Here is a 16,940-nt window from a genome sequence, read left to right as displayed (position 1 = left end):
ACAGTCAATGACTCTGAAAATCCGCTCGATCTCCTTAAGCCATTTCTGAGCACCCTCGGGATCATGCGTGCCTTTGAACAATGGAGGATTGTTCCTCTGAAAATTCCCCAATTGCCTATTAGCACCAATCCCCGCTCCTACAGCTCCTCCTCCAAGCACACCAGCAATCATACCCAGAGCTTCAGCAATAGCATCATCATTTCTTCCACCTCTTCCAGCCATTGCTCTGCTTAATCACAACAATCCAGTCAGAAACAAAAGTATCGACGAATAACTCGTATTAGTCGCATACACAGAAAGACTGACGCTAAGACTCTGGTCACAACGACCGACTATTCTCTGATACCACTATTTTAACACCCTTCTAAACCCCGCGGCAATTAATCAAATTAAATCAGAGTAACATGCACAAGGGCGTCACAATTATAAATAAAGATAAACCGCATCGGTCACAAGTCATGCATTCACTGAAGAAACATACTAACTTAACTGATAAATAAACTATCTCATGTTTACACATCGGAATAAGTCATCAAACTAGCATTACATCATCCATGCTTTAATCCTCAAATAAGATAAATAAAACAGAGTTAATGTCATAAACTAAAAATAGCGTTCCCCAGTGTTACACCTATCAGAGCATGACCCGACGCTAACCGACACATTGACTCATGAGCTAATCCTCACCGAGTCGAAGCCGCTATCCTCAATCTGAAAAATATAGTGTAAGGGTGAGTCTCATTCGCAATTAACAAATATTATTGCATTATAAATAACAGTACATTAACAAATATATTATTCAACCAACTCATCTATATCCAGATCGTCCATCAACATACACACATATACCCTCAAAACAATACAAGAGTATACATATAGTCATGTTATCAATTCCATGCAAATGAATGCAACTGACTCTATGCATGTGGTACCAATCATCATCAATGGGAATCACCCAACGACCGATCTATCATCATCCAGATACGGCCCTGCCAGCACAAATTCCACACAATGGGAATTCTGCCATTCACTGAATCCTCTCATCATCTAGGATTCAACCCTCTTCAATGCTTATGAATGCATGCAACATATATATAACATACTTTCATCATCTCCACTCTATGAGTAGTATCATCTATACTCATTTCATCACCATCATCATTATTAAGCATGTTCATATATACATTAACATCATTCAATAAAATCAATCATCAGTAAACCACAAAATCACATCACAAGGTTTACACAGTCTCAAACAGCATACAAAACAGGCCTACAGATCGAAAGTTACACATCATTGAACTTTCCAGAAAAATCACAAAACAGAAATTTCACATACAGAAGCCATACGCGTATCATCAAGTCCATATGCGTATCATCATCCCTCATACGCGTACCATACGCATTTCATCAGAGTCAAAATGGCCTAAAAACAACCTCATACGCGTATCAACCTTGCCATACGCGTATCACTAGAATCAATTTCCTCTTTAAAAAATTCCATACGCGTATGAGCATCCTCATACGCTCCTCATACGCAAACAGCCAGTACAATGTGTTTTGGGACAGGGCAGCAACGTATCATACGCGTATAGCCCTTGGGGAATGTCCCTCATACTCGTATGACCTCTTCCCATACGCGTATGACACTGTTCCATACGCGAAAAACCAGAAAATATCCAGAATTCAGCAGTTTTCGTAACAGTCCAATTCCCCTTACCTTAGCCAAATTCTTGCTCTTTGGTCTCTTCCTCTTTGTTCCTCTTCTACGTTCTTTGTGTTCCAACTTCTCTCTTTTCACGTTCTATTCTTTCTTTTCCAATTCTAATTATTTTATGAAAAATAATATTAAATTAGTAAGGGCTTTACTACACCACACCCCCTCTTCTTACTAATCTCTCACATGACCCAAATGCCATCAACCATATTTTTTCCATTATTTTCATAAAATCCATAATAATAATAATTATTAATTTAATATTCAAATTAAATTAAAATTAAAATTATACGGGTGTTACAACTCTCCCCCACTAAAAAAGTTTGTTAAGATAATTAGCTTTGGATTCATACTATATAAATACTCTATTCATCTTTGTAGTATGTAGCAATTAAAATATTCGGGTCAATGGTACTGTGCATAGATTACTCTACTCCTAAATCAAACAAGATCTAACATTAAAAACTGTAAGAGTTCAATGTATTTTTCTCTTTAAAGCAACATCATCTCTAACTCTTAAATTTTGTAAGACTTCATTTTACTAAAATTACTTAATGCTGGTAACAAAGCCATGTCATAGGGAGTGTGACAGGGGACTTTAGAGGCATGATGTCAAAAAGGTTGCACAATTAGCACTATATCGTTAGAGATAATCAATGATCAAGCATGTTCTTATTATCACTATAACAATGCACATTAATTTCCATTGTACATCATTTGTGGGTTTAATTGTTCCAGATCTTCTTTATATATCCAACGATAACCACAATTTTTGACCTCCAAGTGCAATCCAAGGGGCTGCCTAACAATAGCTCTCAATTCAATACTACTAATATCATGCAACGCCTCTGTTAGATAGCTCATATAATAACCAATAAAGTCCTCCCTACTGAAAAAAATTAGCAACAAGTGATCTAAATCAACTGTGACCAGATCTTTTTCAAGACGAATGGGAATAATTGAATAGTTCCCACGACCATGCTGTTTACTTTGAAAACCAAAGTAAATACGAGGTTGTTCTTTACTTAAAGTAGTCGGATTATTATGTGCTACAAATGTTAAGTAGCAAACAACGCCTATCCAATTCTTGTCATGCATAATGGGTGATGGATCGATGCTTATTGAACTGCCTGCATTTTGTTTGTCGAGCCACATTGGAATTTCAGTTTTTGGAATAACAATTGTAATCTGTTCGACTGGGATGTCGGATTGCATGTGCATCTGGTACCAAATATATTAGTTATGTATCAGTTCAATCACATAAAAATAAATTAAGACAAAAGGAAAAAGGACGGATTCGGCACCTGAAGAAATTGTATCATCCAAGAAAAGGCCATTCTATAACAGCACTCCATATCAATTATACTCGGGCAGTCAAAGATATTAAATTCAACGACAGTTCTTAAATGTGTTGTTCTTCTTATTGGCAAGACATTCTTTGATGGGAGCTCAGGCAAATATTTCAGCTGCTTACAGTGCTGCAAGTTTAGTCTTCTAAGTTTGGAAAGTTCCTTGATGTTAGAAGGCAGTATCACAAAATTGTTTCCCCCCAAATATAGAATTTCCAAGCAATGTAACAACCCAATTGCATTAGGGATTTGAAAAAGGTTGCAGAAACTCAGGTTAAGATATTGCAAACATGACAAACGAGACAATGAAGGCAACAACAAACCAACTGAATCTTCAGGTTTTCCAAAAATCAAATATCGAAAGTGCGACTTTAGAAATTTGTAGATGAAAGATGTTGGTTGGTATTGGGTAGTACTTTCCTTATTATCAATTATCTCCTGTTGGTCTATTTGTTTTTGTATTTCTAACCGTTTTTTATTAAATAAATTTGGACATCCTGAGAGTCTTAGAAATATGAGAGAGCTCAGACAAAAAATGTTGATAGGAATACTGACCAGATTTGTACAATTTTTCAAGTCTAATCTGGAAAGCCTTTTTAAGGTACCAATGGATGGATCAATCTTCACTAGTTTTATACATCTTTCAAGACCTAGGCACTCAAGATTTGGAATCTCCTTAAAATTTGGCATCTTAATAAGATTTTTCGAGTGAGAGAGATCAATACGTGTCAAACTAGGTAGAAACTGCAAGCAATGAAAAATAGAAAGAGGCAAAATCATAAACATACTAAAACTTTAATTTGTTTCCTTAATTAACTTCTTATGTGTTCATCAGAAAAAGAAAAAGAAAGGCTCATAACCATGTTTATAGTACCTTTGTGCCCTCCCATAGTTGTGCGATGTTGCTATGAGGTAGGATCAGTTCGACAAGTCTATCTGGCTGAAAACTTGATGGCAAACAAGTGAAAGGGTATTTACCCCAACAAAGATACCCCAATTCACTTGAAAGAAAATTGAGACTTCCTGAGAAATTCAAATTCCATAGCATCAGCAATTTAAGGTGTCTCATTTGTGCTAAACCTTCAGCCCTCAATGTTGTCATCTCTTGTATTTCTCCGTCGATTTCTGGACAACGCTGCAACATTATGGCTTCAAGGCTTTCTGTTGCCTACAGTATTGCACATGACATACAAAATCATAGAGACTTTAGTGTTTATAATCTTTAAAGAAAAATGGCAAGCAAGAACTGCATCTCCATAAATATTTTACCATGTTTTCGGAGATAACACTGTGGACATCCTTGTAGTCCCACAACCTGTTCCACTTTCTTGGTTCTTTGGGTGATTTTTCTCTAACGATACTCTTTCCCAATTCTCTGAACAAATCATGCATACAAATTTTCTGCTTCTCACATGTTATGAACGATTTATCAATGAGAACTCTGAAACCAATTTCAGGATGAAATCCACGAAAATCTAAAACTCTCTTCACGTATGTTTCATCTTTTTCATGAAAGAAACAAGCAATATCTAGAAATATATCCTTTTCCGTATCCTCTAGTCCATCAAAACTAATTCGGAGTACATTGATAATATCTGTCCTTGGGTTCTCTCTTAATCTTGACAATACACTTCTCCACTGAGAGACATCTCGGCCATACAGAAACGAGCCCAACACTTTAATCGCTAGTGGAAGGCCACGAGCATAGTTTAGCACATCATATGTCAAGTAGATGTAACCGCTCATGATATCATCACTTTTGAAAGCTTTCCTACAAAACAATTGAAGGGCATATTTACGATCCAAAAGTGGAACTCTATATACTTCATCTACTCCATGCTCTCTCAAGATATGCTCATTTCTAGAAATTATGATTATTCTACTCCCTGTGCCTAGCCATTCTCTTTTCATGTCCAATTTATCCAGTTGTTCAACTTCATCAACATTATCAAGAACAACAAGGGATTTTATTCGACATAGCCTAGTTCGAATCAAATTAGATGCCATAGGAAGATTGCATATATGAAGATTTTCTTCATTTAGAGTTTGACAAAGAAGTTGCTTTTGTACTCCAATTGGGCCGTGATCTCCATAAATTTTACTTACATCATCAATAAAGCAACAAGCATCAAATTGATTGGAGATTCTAGCATACAAAGCAGTAGCAAGAGTTGTCTTCCCTATTCCACCCATTCCACAAATCCCTACAACTCGAACATCATCATCATCTGAGTCCAAAATCAGAAGGTTTTCTAATTCTTCCACTCTTGAGTGCATACCAACTATATCCCTAGGTAAATTTAAAGATTTATTTCCCAACAAGCATGTTACCTCTTTAATAATTTTTCCAATCTCTGCATATTGTGGCCTAAAAGACCAAAGGACAGGAGTGCCAAATCAACACAGGACAACTCTAAACAAAAAAACTACAAAGTTTATTCACAAACAAATTATCATGTACTCTTCTGTAAATAATTCGATAGTTCAACTAGTTGGAAAGATAGAAAAGAATACTTACTTATCCCTTACATCCCAACCAGAGAGATTGGCTACTTGTGTTAGGGCTCTCCTCCATTTTTGCAGTTCCTCTAAATTTGCTTTGAATCTTTCTTCATGCTCTTGAAAGGCTTTTTCGTAACCTCCGGTTTGCTTTCGTACCTCAGAAGGGCTGACATCAAAGAAAATAGGTAAAACAGATTGTCCTTGAACATGAATGCAGTCAGCAATTTTAGCGAGTTCTTGCAAGCACCACGTGGAAGCAGCATAATTTCTTGAGAAAATAACAATCAAAATTTGGGATCCTTCAATGGCTTGTAGAAGCTCAAATGATATATGTTCCCCTTTCTTGAGCTTTGCATCATCCCTGAAGGTAATAATACCTTTTTTATGAAGAGCGCCAAAAACATGATCGGTGAAATTGTTGCGAGTGTCTTCACCTCTGAAGCTCACAAACACATCATATTTCCATCTCATCCTAGATGAAGAGCCACTTTGGAGGGTATTGCAAGCCAATGCCATTGCAATTATAAAAGCTTAAACCAAGTTGCTGTGAAACTGAAAGTCTGCAAGGCAAGGAAAAATTAGATAACTAATAAGACTGATTATAAATGATAGACATGAAGTGAAGAAAATGGACCAGTTGATTGGGAATGGATGATGAGACGCTTGTTTTCTTCTTCTTCTTCTGTAACAAGTCAAAGCAGAGATAATTCCTAGTATCTTCGTTCAACCATTTCAAATTTTCAATCAACATCAAATTTCAATCATATTATTGAATTTTTCTCCTCAAACTTGTCATTGTGTGTCAATTTTTTTATAGTTATTGCTATTTCATTTACCGACCAAAAATAAAATAAATCGTTAATTTAATTAAAAAATCTAAAAATTAAATTTGACTTTTAGATGTTTTATAACATAGTAAAATAAACAAATCATTTCAATGAAACGTCAGATATTGAAACATACAACACATCTCACAAAAGTTCTTATTTCGTTTCACATGAATACCGTCTATCTCAAATACATACCTTTATCTAAGATTCATTGTTATCATAACAAAGCATTATCAAAAAGAAATTGCAACAGGTATATATTGATTCATTAATTTAATTGATTGGTTCAATAATAGTTAAATTAATTTAGTCTCACGTGTGTTAGTTATATATGTTAAATATTTTTGATTGAGCTTTGCATTGTTGGGATGGATATTTTAGTTTCACTTGTATTGGGCATTTTGTCGGCTCAAAACAACTTCCCCCAAGATTGGTTGGGTGTTTTATCAGCCGAGAAGTCTTTCAGAAGTTGCAGTCGGCATCTCGCCACCAAAGTCGATCATATGAAGAAGTGGGAAGGCCGTGAGACAATTACAAAAGTAGTTAGGGACAAGTGCATTACATGCATTTCACATTAGTGAGGCTGTAATGGTCAAAAAGTACAGGTGTGTAATCCTCTTGCAAGGGAAAGGAGAACTCAGAGGCCTTAGTAGGGTTATAACAATTGCAAGGTGGTTAAGACTTGCCCACTTTGGCGAGATGGCCTATATGGTGGTGTTTTACAGTGGTTTAGGGGTCCTGCTCACATGAGATGAGAGGTCTTGTTGATGAAGAGATTTTTAGGTATAAGCTTCTTAGGGGTGATCAATGTGGGTTACGATCTTACTAAGTGGTGAAAACCACTCCCTTTTGGGTCTAGCGTTTGTGTAACCCTACGTGGCGACAACTACACTCTCCTGATTTTGAGGAGTTATTGACCGTCTAACCTTTCAGGAGTAATGGTGGACTTCCCTCTTCTTGACTAACGGCTTTGTACATCACGGCTATCGAGGGAGAATTCTCAGGTCATCACCTAGGCGATACCATTCTTAGTCGAGGGAGCCCCCATTAAGGACCTATCTAGATGGATTTAATTGGAGGTAACATATACTTTGTCACATTCATAGATGGTTTCAGAATAAAACTATGGACATACCTAATCAAGAAGGAAAGTGATATGCTTGAGATGTTCACAAAGTTTAAAACTATGGTGGAGAGACAAAGTGGTCGAAAGCTCAAGACTCTGAAAACAGATGGTGGTCTTAACAAGGAGTTCGAAATGTTTGACCTGGTTTATATTTCATACTTCCTTGGTACAAAATTCTACAGGAGTAGTAGATGGCTGATGATGCACCAAATAAGATATGCAAGTGAGATACTCAAAATATTTGAGATGGAAGACTATAATGCAACTTCGACACCTATTGAACCAAGACTACAACTGTCAAAAGACTTAGATATGATGAAGATGATGAAGATCCAACTCAGTAAAGAAGACTTATTAGATCACTAAGATACTTTTTCACACAATGCCTGATCTAGCATACAATGTGAGTATGGTGAGTAGATTCATGTAAAATCTAAAGGTATCACACCTTGCATCTATAAAGAAGATTATGCCATAGATGAAGGAAGAGAATGCAAACTAGTGGGTTACTTCAACTCTAGTTGGTGTGGTGGTGCTGAGGATAGAAAATCACAGATGGTTATATGTTTATGCTATATGGATGCAGATTAGGGGTCTGATTTGTAAGTGGAATAACGGTACTAATCTTGTCATAACTTATAGCAATAAAATGTTTATTGAATGCTACTTTGATTCCCATGATACTAATACTACTACTAGACTAACTACCATTTAGGGTTACCATCAACATAATAAAAAAAATATCTTACTTGTGAAATGCTGACTAACCTCTATAATAATTTTGTCAACTCTAATGAATGGATTCTATTTGGTGGTTTTAACATTATTTCTAGTGCTAGAGATAAAATGGGTGGAAACCAAATTGATTACAGACTTGCTAATATTTTCATTGACGCTCTAAGTTCCTGCAAGGTTGAATGATCTAAAGGGCCAAAGGGACAACTTTACTTGGACCAATAATCAATTGGGCAGAGACTATATCCAAGCTAGATTAGATAAATTCATAACTTCAAGCAACTGGATGGATAAATATCAATATCTAATCACATATCTCTTACGTTATGCCTCTGATCACAATCTCGTACTTCTGGATTTTAATCCCAGTAGGAGGGGCAACTTCATACAAAGAACTTCAAACTCACGCCGCAAAAAGCTTGCAATTGAGCCCTATCCACCTTCATGGATCCTTGATACTTCCTGCGCATGGAATCCCATATATCTTTGGTTGTATCACGAGTCAGAATTGTTTCATGAATCGTTCATCAATTGCTTGAAACAAATAGTTCTTTGCCTTGAGATCTTTGGGCTTGCTTTCTTCTGCGAGTTTTCTTTGGTTTGGTGTTGCATCTGATGGTGCAACAGTAACACCATTCTCAACCAATTCCCAATACTTTTTGGATCTAAGAAGATTCTCCATTAGTATGTCCCAATAATCGTAGAATCCAACGAATTTGGGAATCGTTGGTGTCAAGAACTTTGATGAATCAGGCATGAAAACGATTAAGAAGAAACGATACAAGAGGATAACGGAAGAAACGACTTTTCCCACCATGAAACTAGAAACCGCGTTTCTGGATTGAATGAGCACCACCTGGATCAACAGCCAGTGCTCCTGATACCACTTGTCAGAGTGAGGAAAAAGTTCATATTCAATTATAGCTTAAATGCTTATTTACGTACAAAGAGAGATTACGCAAGTAATCACACAAAACTAACTCATAACTAACTCAAAGTTAGTTAGAGTAATGTCCAATCAGGTTCTAACATAAAACACCACAACTATCAAATGAAAATTTTCACTCTCAACAGTAAGACATTGATTGGTGAATAAAACTTATAAAATAAGAAGAATATGAGAGATGGAAAAGATGATTATTCAAAAAAGTGGTTTGTAGAAACTTTCTACTAGAAAGTGAAGAAAGTTCTCCTTTATATAAGAAAATATTTGGTTCAAAAATGCAACAATTCATGAACTTTAGAGCTTCCTAATCGATTAGAACACCTACCTAATTGATTAGGTCAAGCCGAAAAAAAATCTTACTACTTAAAGGCACTTAATTGATTAACAAGTTTATCTAACCAATTATAAAACATTACCCTTATTCTAACCAATTAGGAAGCAGTTTTGTCAAATTTCATAACCAGTTTTCAAGTCAAAGAACTTCGGTTAAAGGTTGTCATGTCGAGACCCTTTTAATTTAGCACATTAAACACATCAATAAGTGGATGTTAGTTATAAATAGATAAACTCAAATTAATTTTATAATGATTTGTTGGGAATATACGGCAAGCATAAGCAAAGTCCATGGAAGCTCAAAATTAAAGTCTATGTGAAAATCATGTTCTATCTCTAAAGTCATTTACACTTCATTACAGACGGCTGGAGTTTGTTGAGATAATTAGCTTTGGATTCATAATATTATAACCACTCAATTCATCTTTGTAGTATGTAGCAATTAAAATATTAATGCTGTGTATAGATTACTCTACTCCTAAATCAAACATGATTTAACATTGAAAACTGTAAGAGTTCAATGTATTTTTCTCTTAATGCAACATCATCTCTAACTATTAAACTTTGCAACAGGTAAGACTTCATTTCACTAAAATTACTTAATGCTGACAACAAAGCAATGTTATCATCTTTAAAATACAAAATATCAAACTGATTCTATTGAATTTCTGGGTTTTTCATTATTAGCTCAATAATATGGCTGAACAGACGAATTTCCGCTGTACATCATTTGCGGGTTTAATTGTTCCAGATCCTCCTTAAATATCCAACGATAACCACAATTTTTTACCTCCAAGTGCATACCAAGGGGCTGATCAACTATAGCTTTCAATTCAATTCCACTAATATCATCCAATCCCTCTGTTATATCACTTATCATACCAATAAATTCCTCCCTACTGAAAAAAATTAGCAACAAGTGATCTAAATCAACTGTGACCAGCTCTTTTCCAAGACGTATGGGAATAATTGGATAGATCCCACGCCGTTTACATTGAAAACCAAACGCAATATTAGGTGACAGTTCATCACTTAAATTAGTCGGATTATCATGTGCTACAAATGTTAAGCAGCAAGCAACGCCTATCCAATTCTTGTCATGCATAATGGATGATGGATCGATACTTATTGAACTACCTACATTTTGTTTGTTGAACCACCTTGGAATTTGAGTTTTCGGAATAACAATATTCATATGACTTATTGGGATGTCTGATTGCAGGTGAACCTGTGGAATCAACTAAATTAGTTATGAATCGGTTCAATCACATAAAAATAAATATAGACAAAAGGAAAAAGGATGGAGTAGTACGCACCTGAAGGAGTAGTATCATCCAAGAAAAAGCAATTCCATAACAGCTTTCCATCTCAATCAAACCAGGGCAGTCAAATATATATAAACCAGCTGAATATCTACCAAAAAATGTTTTTCTTATTGGCAGAACAGCTTTTGATGGGAGCTCGGGCAAATATTTCAGGTACTTACAGTGCTGCAAGTTTAATTCTCTAAGTTTGGAAAGTTCTTTCATGCTAGAAGGTAGTGTCACAAAATTGTTACCCCCCAAATAAAGGGTTTCTAAGCAATGTAACAACCCGATTGCATTAGGGATTTTAAGAAGATTGCAGAAACTCAGGTCAAGATATTGCAAACATGACAAATGAGACAATGAAGGCAACAATAAACCAACTGACTCTTCAGGTTTTCGAAATATCAGAAATTGAAAGTGTGGCTTTAGAAATTTGTAGATGAAGGATGTTAGTTGGTATTGGGTAGTACTTTCCTTGTTATCAAGCTTCTCCGGATGTTCTATTTGGCTTTGTATTTCTAACAGATTATTAAATAAATTTGGACAGCCTGAGAGAATTAAATGTTTGAGAGAATTCAGACCAAAAATGTTGTTAGGAATACTGACCAAATTTGTACAATTTTTCAAATTTAATCTGGAAAGCATTCTCAAGGTACCGATGGATGGATCAATCTTCACGAGTTTTATACATCCTTCAAGATTTAGGCTCTCAAGATTTGGAATCTCCTCAAAATTTGGCATCATAATAAGATTTTTTGAGTCAGAGAGATCAATATGTGTCAAATTAGGTAGACACTGCAGACAATGAAAAACAGAAAGACAAATCAAAATCATACTTTAACTTTAATTCATTTCTTTAACTTACTGCAATGAAAGAATAAATATTATGAGATAAAAACTTTTTATGAGTTCATTATAAAAAGAAAAGCAAAGACTCAACCGTTTCTATAGTACCTTTGTGCCCTCCCATAGTTTCTTGATGTTGCTGTGTTTAAGGATCAGTTCAACAAGTTTATTCGGCTGAAAACTTGATGGCAAACTAGCAAAAGGATATTTATCCCAATATAAATAGCCCAATTCACTTGAAAGAAAATTGAGACTTCCCGAGAAATTAAACATCACCAGCTTGAGCAATTTAAGGCGACTCATTTGTGCTAAAGCATCGGCCCTCAATGTTGTCATCTTTTGTATTTCTCTATCATTTGCTGGATGATACTGCATAACTATGGCTTCAAGGTTTTCTGTTGCCTACAGTATTGCAAATGAAATTAAAGAGTATAGATACTTCAAATGTATTAATCGATTGTCGAAAAATTGGCAAGCAATAGTTTTATTTCAATAACTATTTTACCATGTTTTCTGAGATAACATTATGGACATCCTTGTAGTCCCACAACCTGTTCCACTTTCTTGGTTCTTTGGGTGATTTTTCTTTAACGATACTCTTCCCCAATTCTCTAAACAAATCATGCATACAAATTATCTGATTCTCACAAGTTATGAATGATTTATCAATAAGAACTCTTAAACCAATTTCAGGATGAAATCCACGAAAATTTAAAATTTTCTTCACGTATCTCTCAGTGTCTCTATAAAAGAAACAAGCAATATCAAGAAATATTTCTTTTTCCGTATCCTCAAGTCCATCAAAACTAATTCGGAGTACATTCATAATACTTGTCATTGGGTTCTCTCTTAATCTTGACAGTGCACTTCTCCACTCAGAGGCATCTCGACCATACAGAAATGAGCCCAACACTTGAATTGCTAGGGGAAGGCCATTGGCATACGCTAGTACTTCATATGTCAAGTATATGTAACCGCTCATGATATCATCACTTTTGAAAGCTTTCCTACAAAACAGTTGAAGGGCGCATTTACGATCCAAGAGTCGAACTTTGTATACTTCATCTGCTCCATGCTCTCTCAAGATGTGCCCATTTCTAGAAATTATGATTATTCTACTCCCCGTGCCTAACCATTCTCGTTTCATATCCAATTTATCCAGTTGTTCAACTTCATCCACGTTATCAAGAACAACAAGGGATTTTATTCGACATAGCCTCGTTCGAATCAAATTAGAAGCCATAGAAAGATTGCATATCTGAAGATTTTCTTCATTTAGAGTTTGACAAAGAAGTTGCTTCTGTACTCCAATTGGGCCATGATCTCCATAAATTTTACTTACATCATCAATAAAGCAGCAAGCATCAAATTGATTAGAGATTCTAGCATACAAAGCAGTAGCAAGAGTTGTCTTCCCTATTCCACCCATTCCAGAAATCCCTACAACTCGAACATCATCATCATCATCTGAGTCCAAAATCAGAAGGTTTTCTAATTCTTCCACTCTTGAGTGCATCCCAACTAAATCCCTAGGTAAATTTAAAGATTTGCTTCCCAATAAGCATGTTACCTCATTAATAATTTTTCCAATCTCTGCATATTGTGGCCTAAAAGACAAGAGGACAAGAATACAAAATTTATTCACAAACAAAATGTTATGTACTCTTCTGTAATTAATTGAATAGTCCATGTTGTTGCAAAGATAGAAAAGAGTACTTACTTATCCCTTACATCCCAACCAGAGAGATTGGCTACTTGTGTTAAGGCTCCCCTCCATCTTTGCATTTCCTCTAAATTTTCATTGAATCTTTCTTCCTGCACCTGAAAGGCTTTTTCATAATCTCCGCTTTGTTTCCGTACCTCAGAAGGACTGACATCATAGAAAATAGGTAGAACAGATTGTCCAGGAACATGGATGCAGTCAGCAATTTTAGCGAGTTCTTGCAAGCACCATGAGGAAGAAGCGTAGTTTGTTGAGAAGATTACAATCAAAACACGGGATGCTTCAATAGCTTGTAAAAGCTCAAATGATATATGTTCCCCTTTCTTGAGCTCTGTATCATCTCTGAAGACAACAATGCCTTTTTTATGAAGAGTGCCAAAGAGGTGATCAGTGAAATTGTTGCGCGTGTCTTCACCTCTGAAGCTCACAAACACATCATATTTCCATCTCATCTTAGTTGAACTATTGCAAGTCATTGTCATTGCAGCTGTAAAAGCTAAAACAAACATTTAAACAAGGCATATAGGTATGATGATCTAAAGATATAGAGTTAATTTAGATGACTAACAATCAAACATTGTACATGTAAAATGCAAAATAGGGACTACAAGTGAATAAATTTTTGAGGAATTAAACTCAATCAAAAGAGAAAATCTTTGACCAAAAAAAAAAATCTAAAGAGAAAATCTGTTAATAATTACCTAAACAGTAAACACAGAAGAGTGAAGTTGGTGAAGAAGAGTGTATGAGCACTTGAGCAGCGTGAGGAATAGAGAGAAGAATCTGGAGAGTGTCAATGGAGAGTGAGAGTAAGAAAATAGAAGTTGGGGAAAACACACCTGTTGACTGGGAATGGATGAAACGCGTGTGTTTTTTCTTCTTCTTTTGTAATAAGTCAAAGAAGTGTTAATTCATATGATGTGATTTCGGGTTTTTAAATTCAAATATTTCGTGACAATCTCACAAGTCAGTTAAAATATTTCCTGCCAAAAAATATTAAAATATTTATTGCGTAAGAAATATATCTATTTACGATGATCATATATATATATATATATATATATATATATATATATATATATATATATATATATATATATATATATATATGGCGAATTCTTATCTACCCAACTCAAAAAGTTGGGTAAAGTTACCTTCAATATAAAATGTCTTGGAAACAACAAAAAAATATCAATACTATACTAAGAAAACTAAAGCCTCTGTTAGTACATTTTAATCACAGGCTAATCTCAAAATTAACCTTAATTTGTGGGCATAATGGTCATTACAATTTTATTCTTCATAAGTAATTAAAATGTATTTAAAATCTATTCAATGAATTCAATGCTATCAGATGGAATACTTGGGTTTTCGTGGGATATTATCATTTAGGGCAATTAGTGCCCCTACACCTCTTTGTTTCTCAAAAAAAAATTAAGTGATTTACTGGTTCCAAAACCACGCTCTCGAGTTCCCAAGGTGATTGGCGGCGTAATGATTCTTCCACTTCCCCTTCCTCATGCGTGCAACTCAATCCTCTATATTAGCAACCTTAAACCATTTCCTTCCCCAATAATCCGCTCTTCTTCAGACTTCCTTCTCTCTCTCTCTAAAAAAAACTCAAGAGCGACAATCGGCTTTCATCGTCTTTCTCAGGCGAGCTCTTTTCGTACCTTATCAGATTTGGTTCACCGATGATGAACACCGCCCTCTTTTGATTTCTTCTTCTCACCATGAAACGGTGGCCGAGATCTTTTTGAATCTTCAAAATAGGGTGAGATCTTTTTGATTTTTCTGTTTTTTCTTTAATCTCTCTTCTTCTCTCTCAACGATTCTGAAGGGTTTTTGTGATAGGAAAATGATGAACAAAGTTTCAAGGTTTTTTTTTATGAATGTACCTATGGCATTTTTGATGAATTGAATACTGTGTTCTTTATCTTTCTTCACATAATTTCTGGAAAATTTATGTTGATGAGGAAGATAACGATGGAATTTTTTTAGGGTTTGATTGTTCTCTGCGGCTGATGTTTCTGAACAGTGATCTCTGCCTTGGGAATTGCGTATTGAATGCTTATATATGCTGATTTAATTAGGGTTTTCTCATTTTGTTTGCAGGCCTATTCTGAAATTCTCTATAAGGGACTATGGTTTTGACACAATCATAGTAAACTATAATCTTCTTTAATATTCTTGATCAAACTGTGACAAGTACTATGGGTCAGCAGCACAACTTGAATATCTTCCTCACGATTGTTCCAATCAGTCCAGAGGGACTGCATTCAAAATTGTTCAGGGTCACAATTTCTGTTTAGGGGTAGTATATTGATTTTCAATTTTCACTTTCGAATCTCTAATATAATTTTTTTATTTCAGGATTTACCTTCTTTGAGTTGATCTCTTCATGTTGGTTCTTGCTTCACGATGATTGTCAATGTTAGATCTGAATGGTTGTTGTTACTTTTATTTGAATAAGGGTAAGTTTCTGTGCTTTTTTTCTCTCATCAATTTATGTTCAATTTTTAGTGGTGTATTGAGTTAGAGTTTTTGATTATTTGTGTGTTGGCATTGTAATATATTGTTATTGTTATCTATTTTTTTTAATGGTCTAAATATTTTGTGAGATTTGGGCAAGCCAGGATGATTATCACGTACTTTGCAAAATTGTTCAGGGTCACAATTTCTATTTAATGTTTAATGTAATGGCAAGCCAATCTTGGATAGTTCCTTTTCTGCGTTTTTTAGTGTAGTATTCATCATTATTTACGTGTTGGCACTTTAACATTCATTGTATAGGAATGTAAATATGTATAACTGTTGTGTGACTCTTTTGAGTTGTTATATACGTTGTCAATTGCGGCATAGTGGGCATTGGCCGTTGTTGGAAGTGTTTAGATAGCAGTTTGCTGTACTAGCCATTGTTGAGCCTTGATTGAAGATAAATGTTCCGAAAAAATATTTGTTTATACAGTATAATTTAGAATGTAGATATGTATAAACAATTTTGAATATTGATAACTACAATTTCTGTTTGGTTATTCTTTTCTAAATTTATGAATTGTTTTCCTTTGTCTTATATTTCCAGGTTTCAGTAGATGCCTTTGTTTTCCTATGTCTACCATAGGTTTTCTTTGCAAGGATGAAAAATTGAAGGAAGCTGAGATTTTTTTACAACCTATGGTAAATTTGGGACTAAAGCCATCGATTTCTTTGTACAATATGGTTCACAAAGACAAAAGTGATGCTTTGGATTTTGATCTTGAAAGTGTAATATAAGTTGTAATTCATAGTGATACTCTATTCAATCCATACAATCCTGTTTAGAATTGAACTCTTCCCCTAAAGTTATTGCAATATTAATTTTCTTAATTCAAATTGATTTTAATCTTTTGAATATTTAATTTTTTTCTTTAACTATCATTAATTGCAGTCCCAAATGCTTCTTTTGATGAATAAAATAACAAATAAAATATGTAGTATAAGTTATTTTATTCAAATTACTTTATTCAAATTACTTTTTAATATTTAA

General features: G+C 34.8%; 2 protein-coding genes and 1 long non-coding RNA gene across 5 annotated transcripts; 1 reads left to right on the top strand and 2 right to left on the bottom strand.

The window, feature by feature from the left end:
- Positions 1-756: 756 nt before the first annotated feature.
- On the bottom strand, positions 757-6,413 carry LOC131602403 (disease resistance protein RUN1-like). The gene is made up of 6 exons (XM_058874509.1): positions 6,203-6,413; positions 5,585-6,128; positions 4,336-5,434; positions 3,941-4,234; positions 3,022-3,810; positions 757-2,938 (listed from the first exon to the last, which is right to left on the bottom strand). Exons 2-6 carry the CDS (start codon positions 6,082-6,084, stop codon positions 2,414-2,416), a joined length of 3,207 nt encoding a protein of 1,068 aa, XP_058730492.1. The 5' UTR covers positions 6,085-6,128; positions 6,203-6,413; the 3' UTR covers positions 757-2,413.
- Positions 6,414-9,808: 3,395 nt separating this feature from the next.
- Positions 9,809-14,304, bottom strand: LOC131602402 (disease resistance protein RPV1-like). 3 transcript variants are annotated; one of them, XM_058874508.1, is made up of 6 exons: positions 14,116-14,304; positions 13,412-13,910; positions 12,197-13,298; positions 11,800-12,093; positions 10,855-11,640; positions 9,809-10,766 (listed from the first exon to the last, which is right to left on the bottom strand). In XM_058874508.1, the coding sequence occupies exons 2-6, from the start codon at positions 13,894-13,896 to the stop codon at positions 10,227-10,229; spliced, it is 3,207 nt and encodes a 1,068-aa protein (XP_058730491.1). In that variant the 5' UTR covers positions 13,897-13,910; positions 14,116-14,304; the 3' UTR covers positions 9,809-10,226. The 3 variants fall into 3 exon arrangements, with proteins under 3 accessions (XP_058730491.1, XP_058730490.1, XP_058730489.1); XM_058874507.1 differs by having other exon boundaries at positions 13,412-13,901; XM_058874506.1 differs by lacking the exon at positions 14,116-14,304 and having other exon boundaries at positions 9,810-10,766; positions 13,412-14,100.
- Positions 14,305-14,806: 502 nt separating this feature from the next.
- On the top strand, positions 14,807-16,737 carry LOC131602404 (uncharacterized). The gene is made up of 2 exons (XR_009284074.1): positions 14,807-15,888; positions 16,497-16,737. It is a non-coding gene; the product is annotated as an uncharacterized LOC131602404 (long non-coding RNA).
- The last annotated feature ends 203 nt before the right edge of the window (positions 16,738-16,940 follow it).

Source organism: Vicia villosa, linkage group LG5 (genome assembly GCF_029867415.1).
Source record: "Vicia villosa cultivar HV-30 ecotype Madison, WI linkage group LG5, Vvil1.0, whole genome shotgun sequence".
Taxonomy (NCBI): Eukaryota; Viridiplantae; Streptophyta; class Magnoliopsida; order Fabales; family Fabaceae; genus Vicia; species Vicia villosa.
Note: the sequence above shows the minus strand (reverse complement) of the source record. Positions and strands in the feature narration are given on the sequence as shown.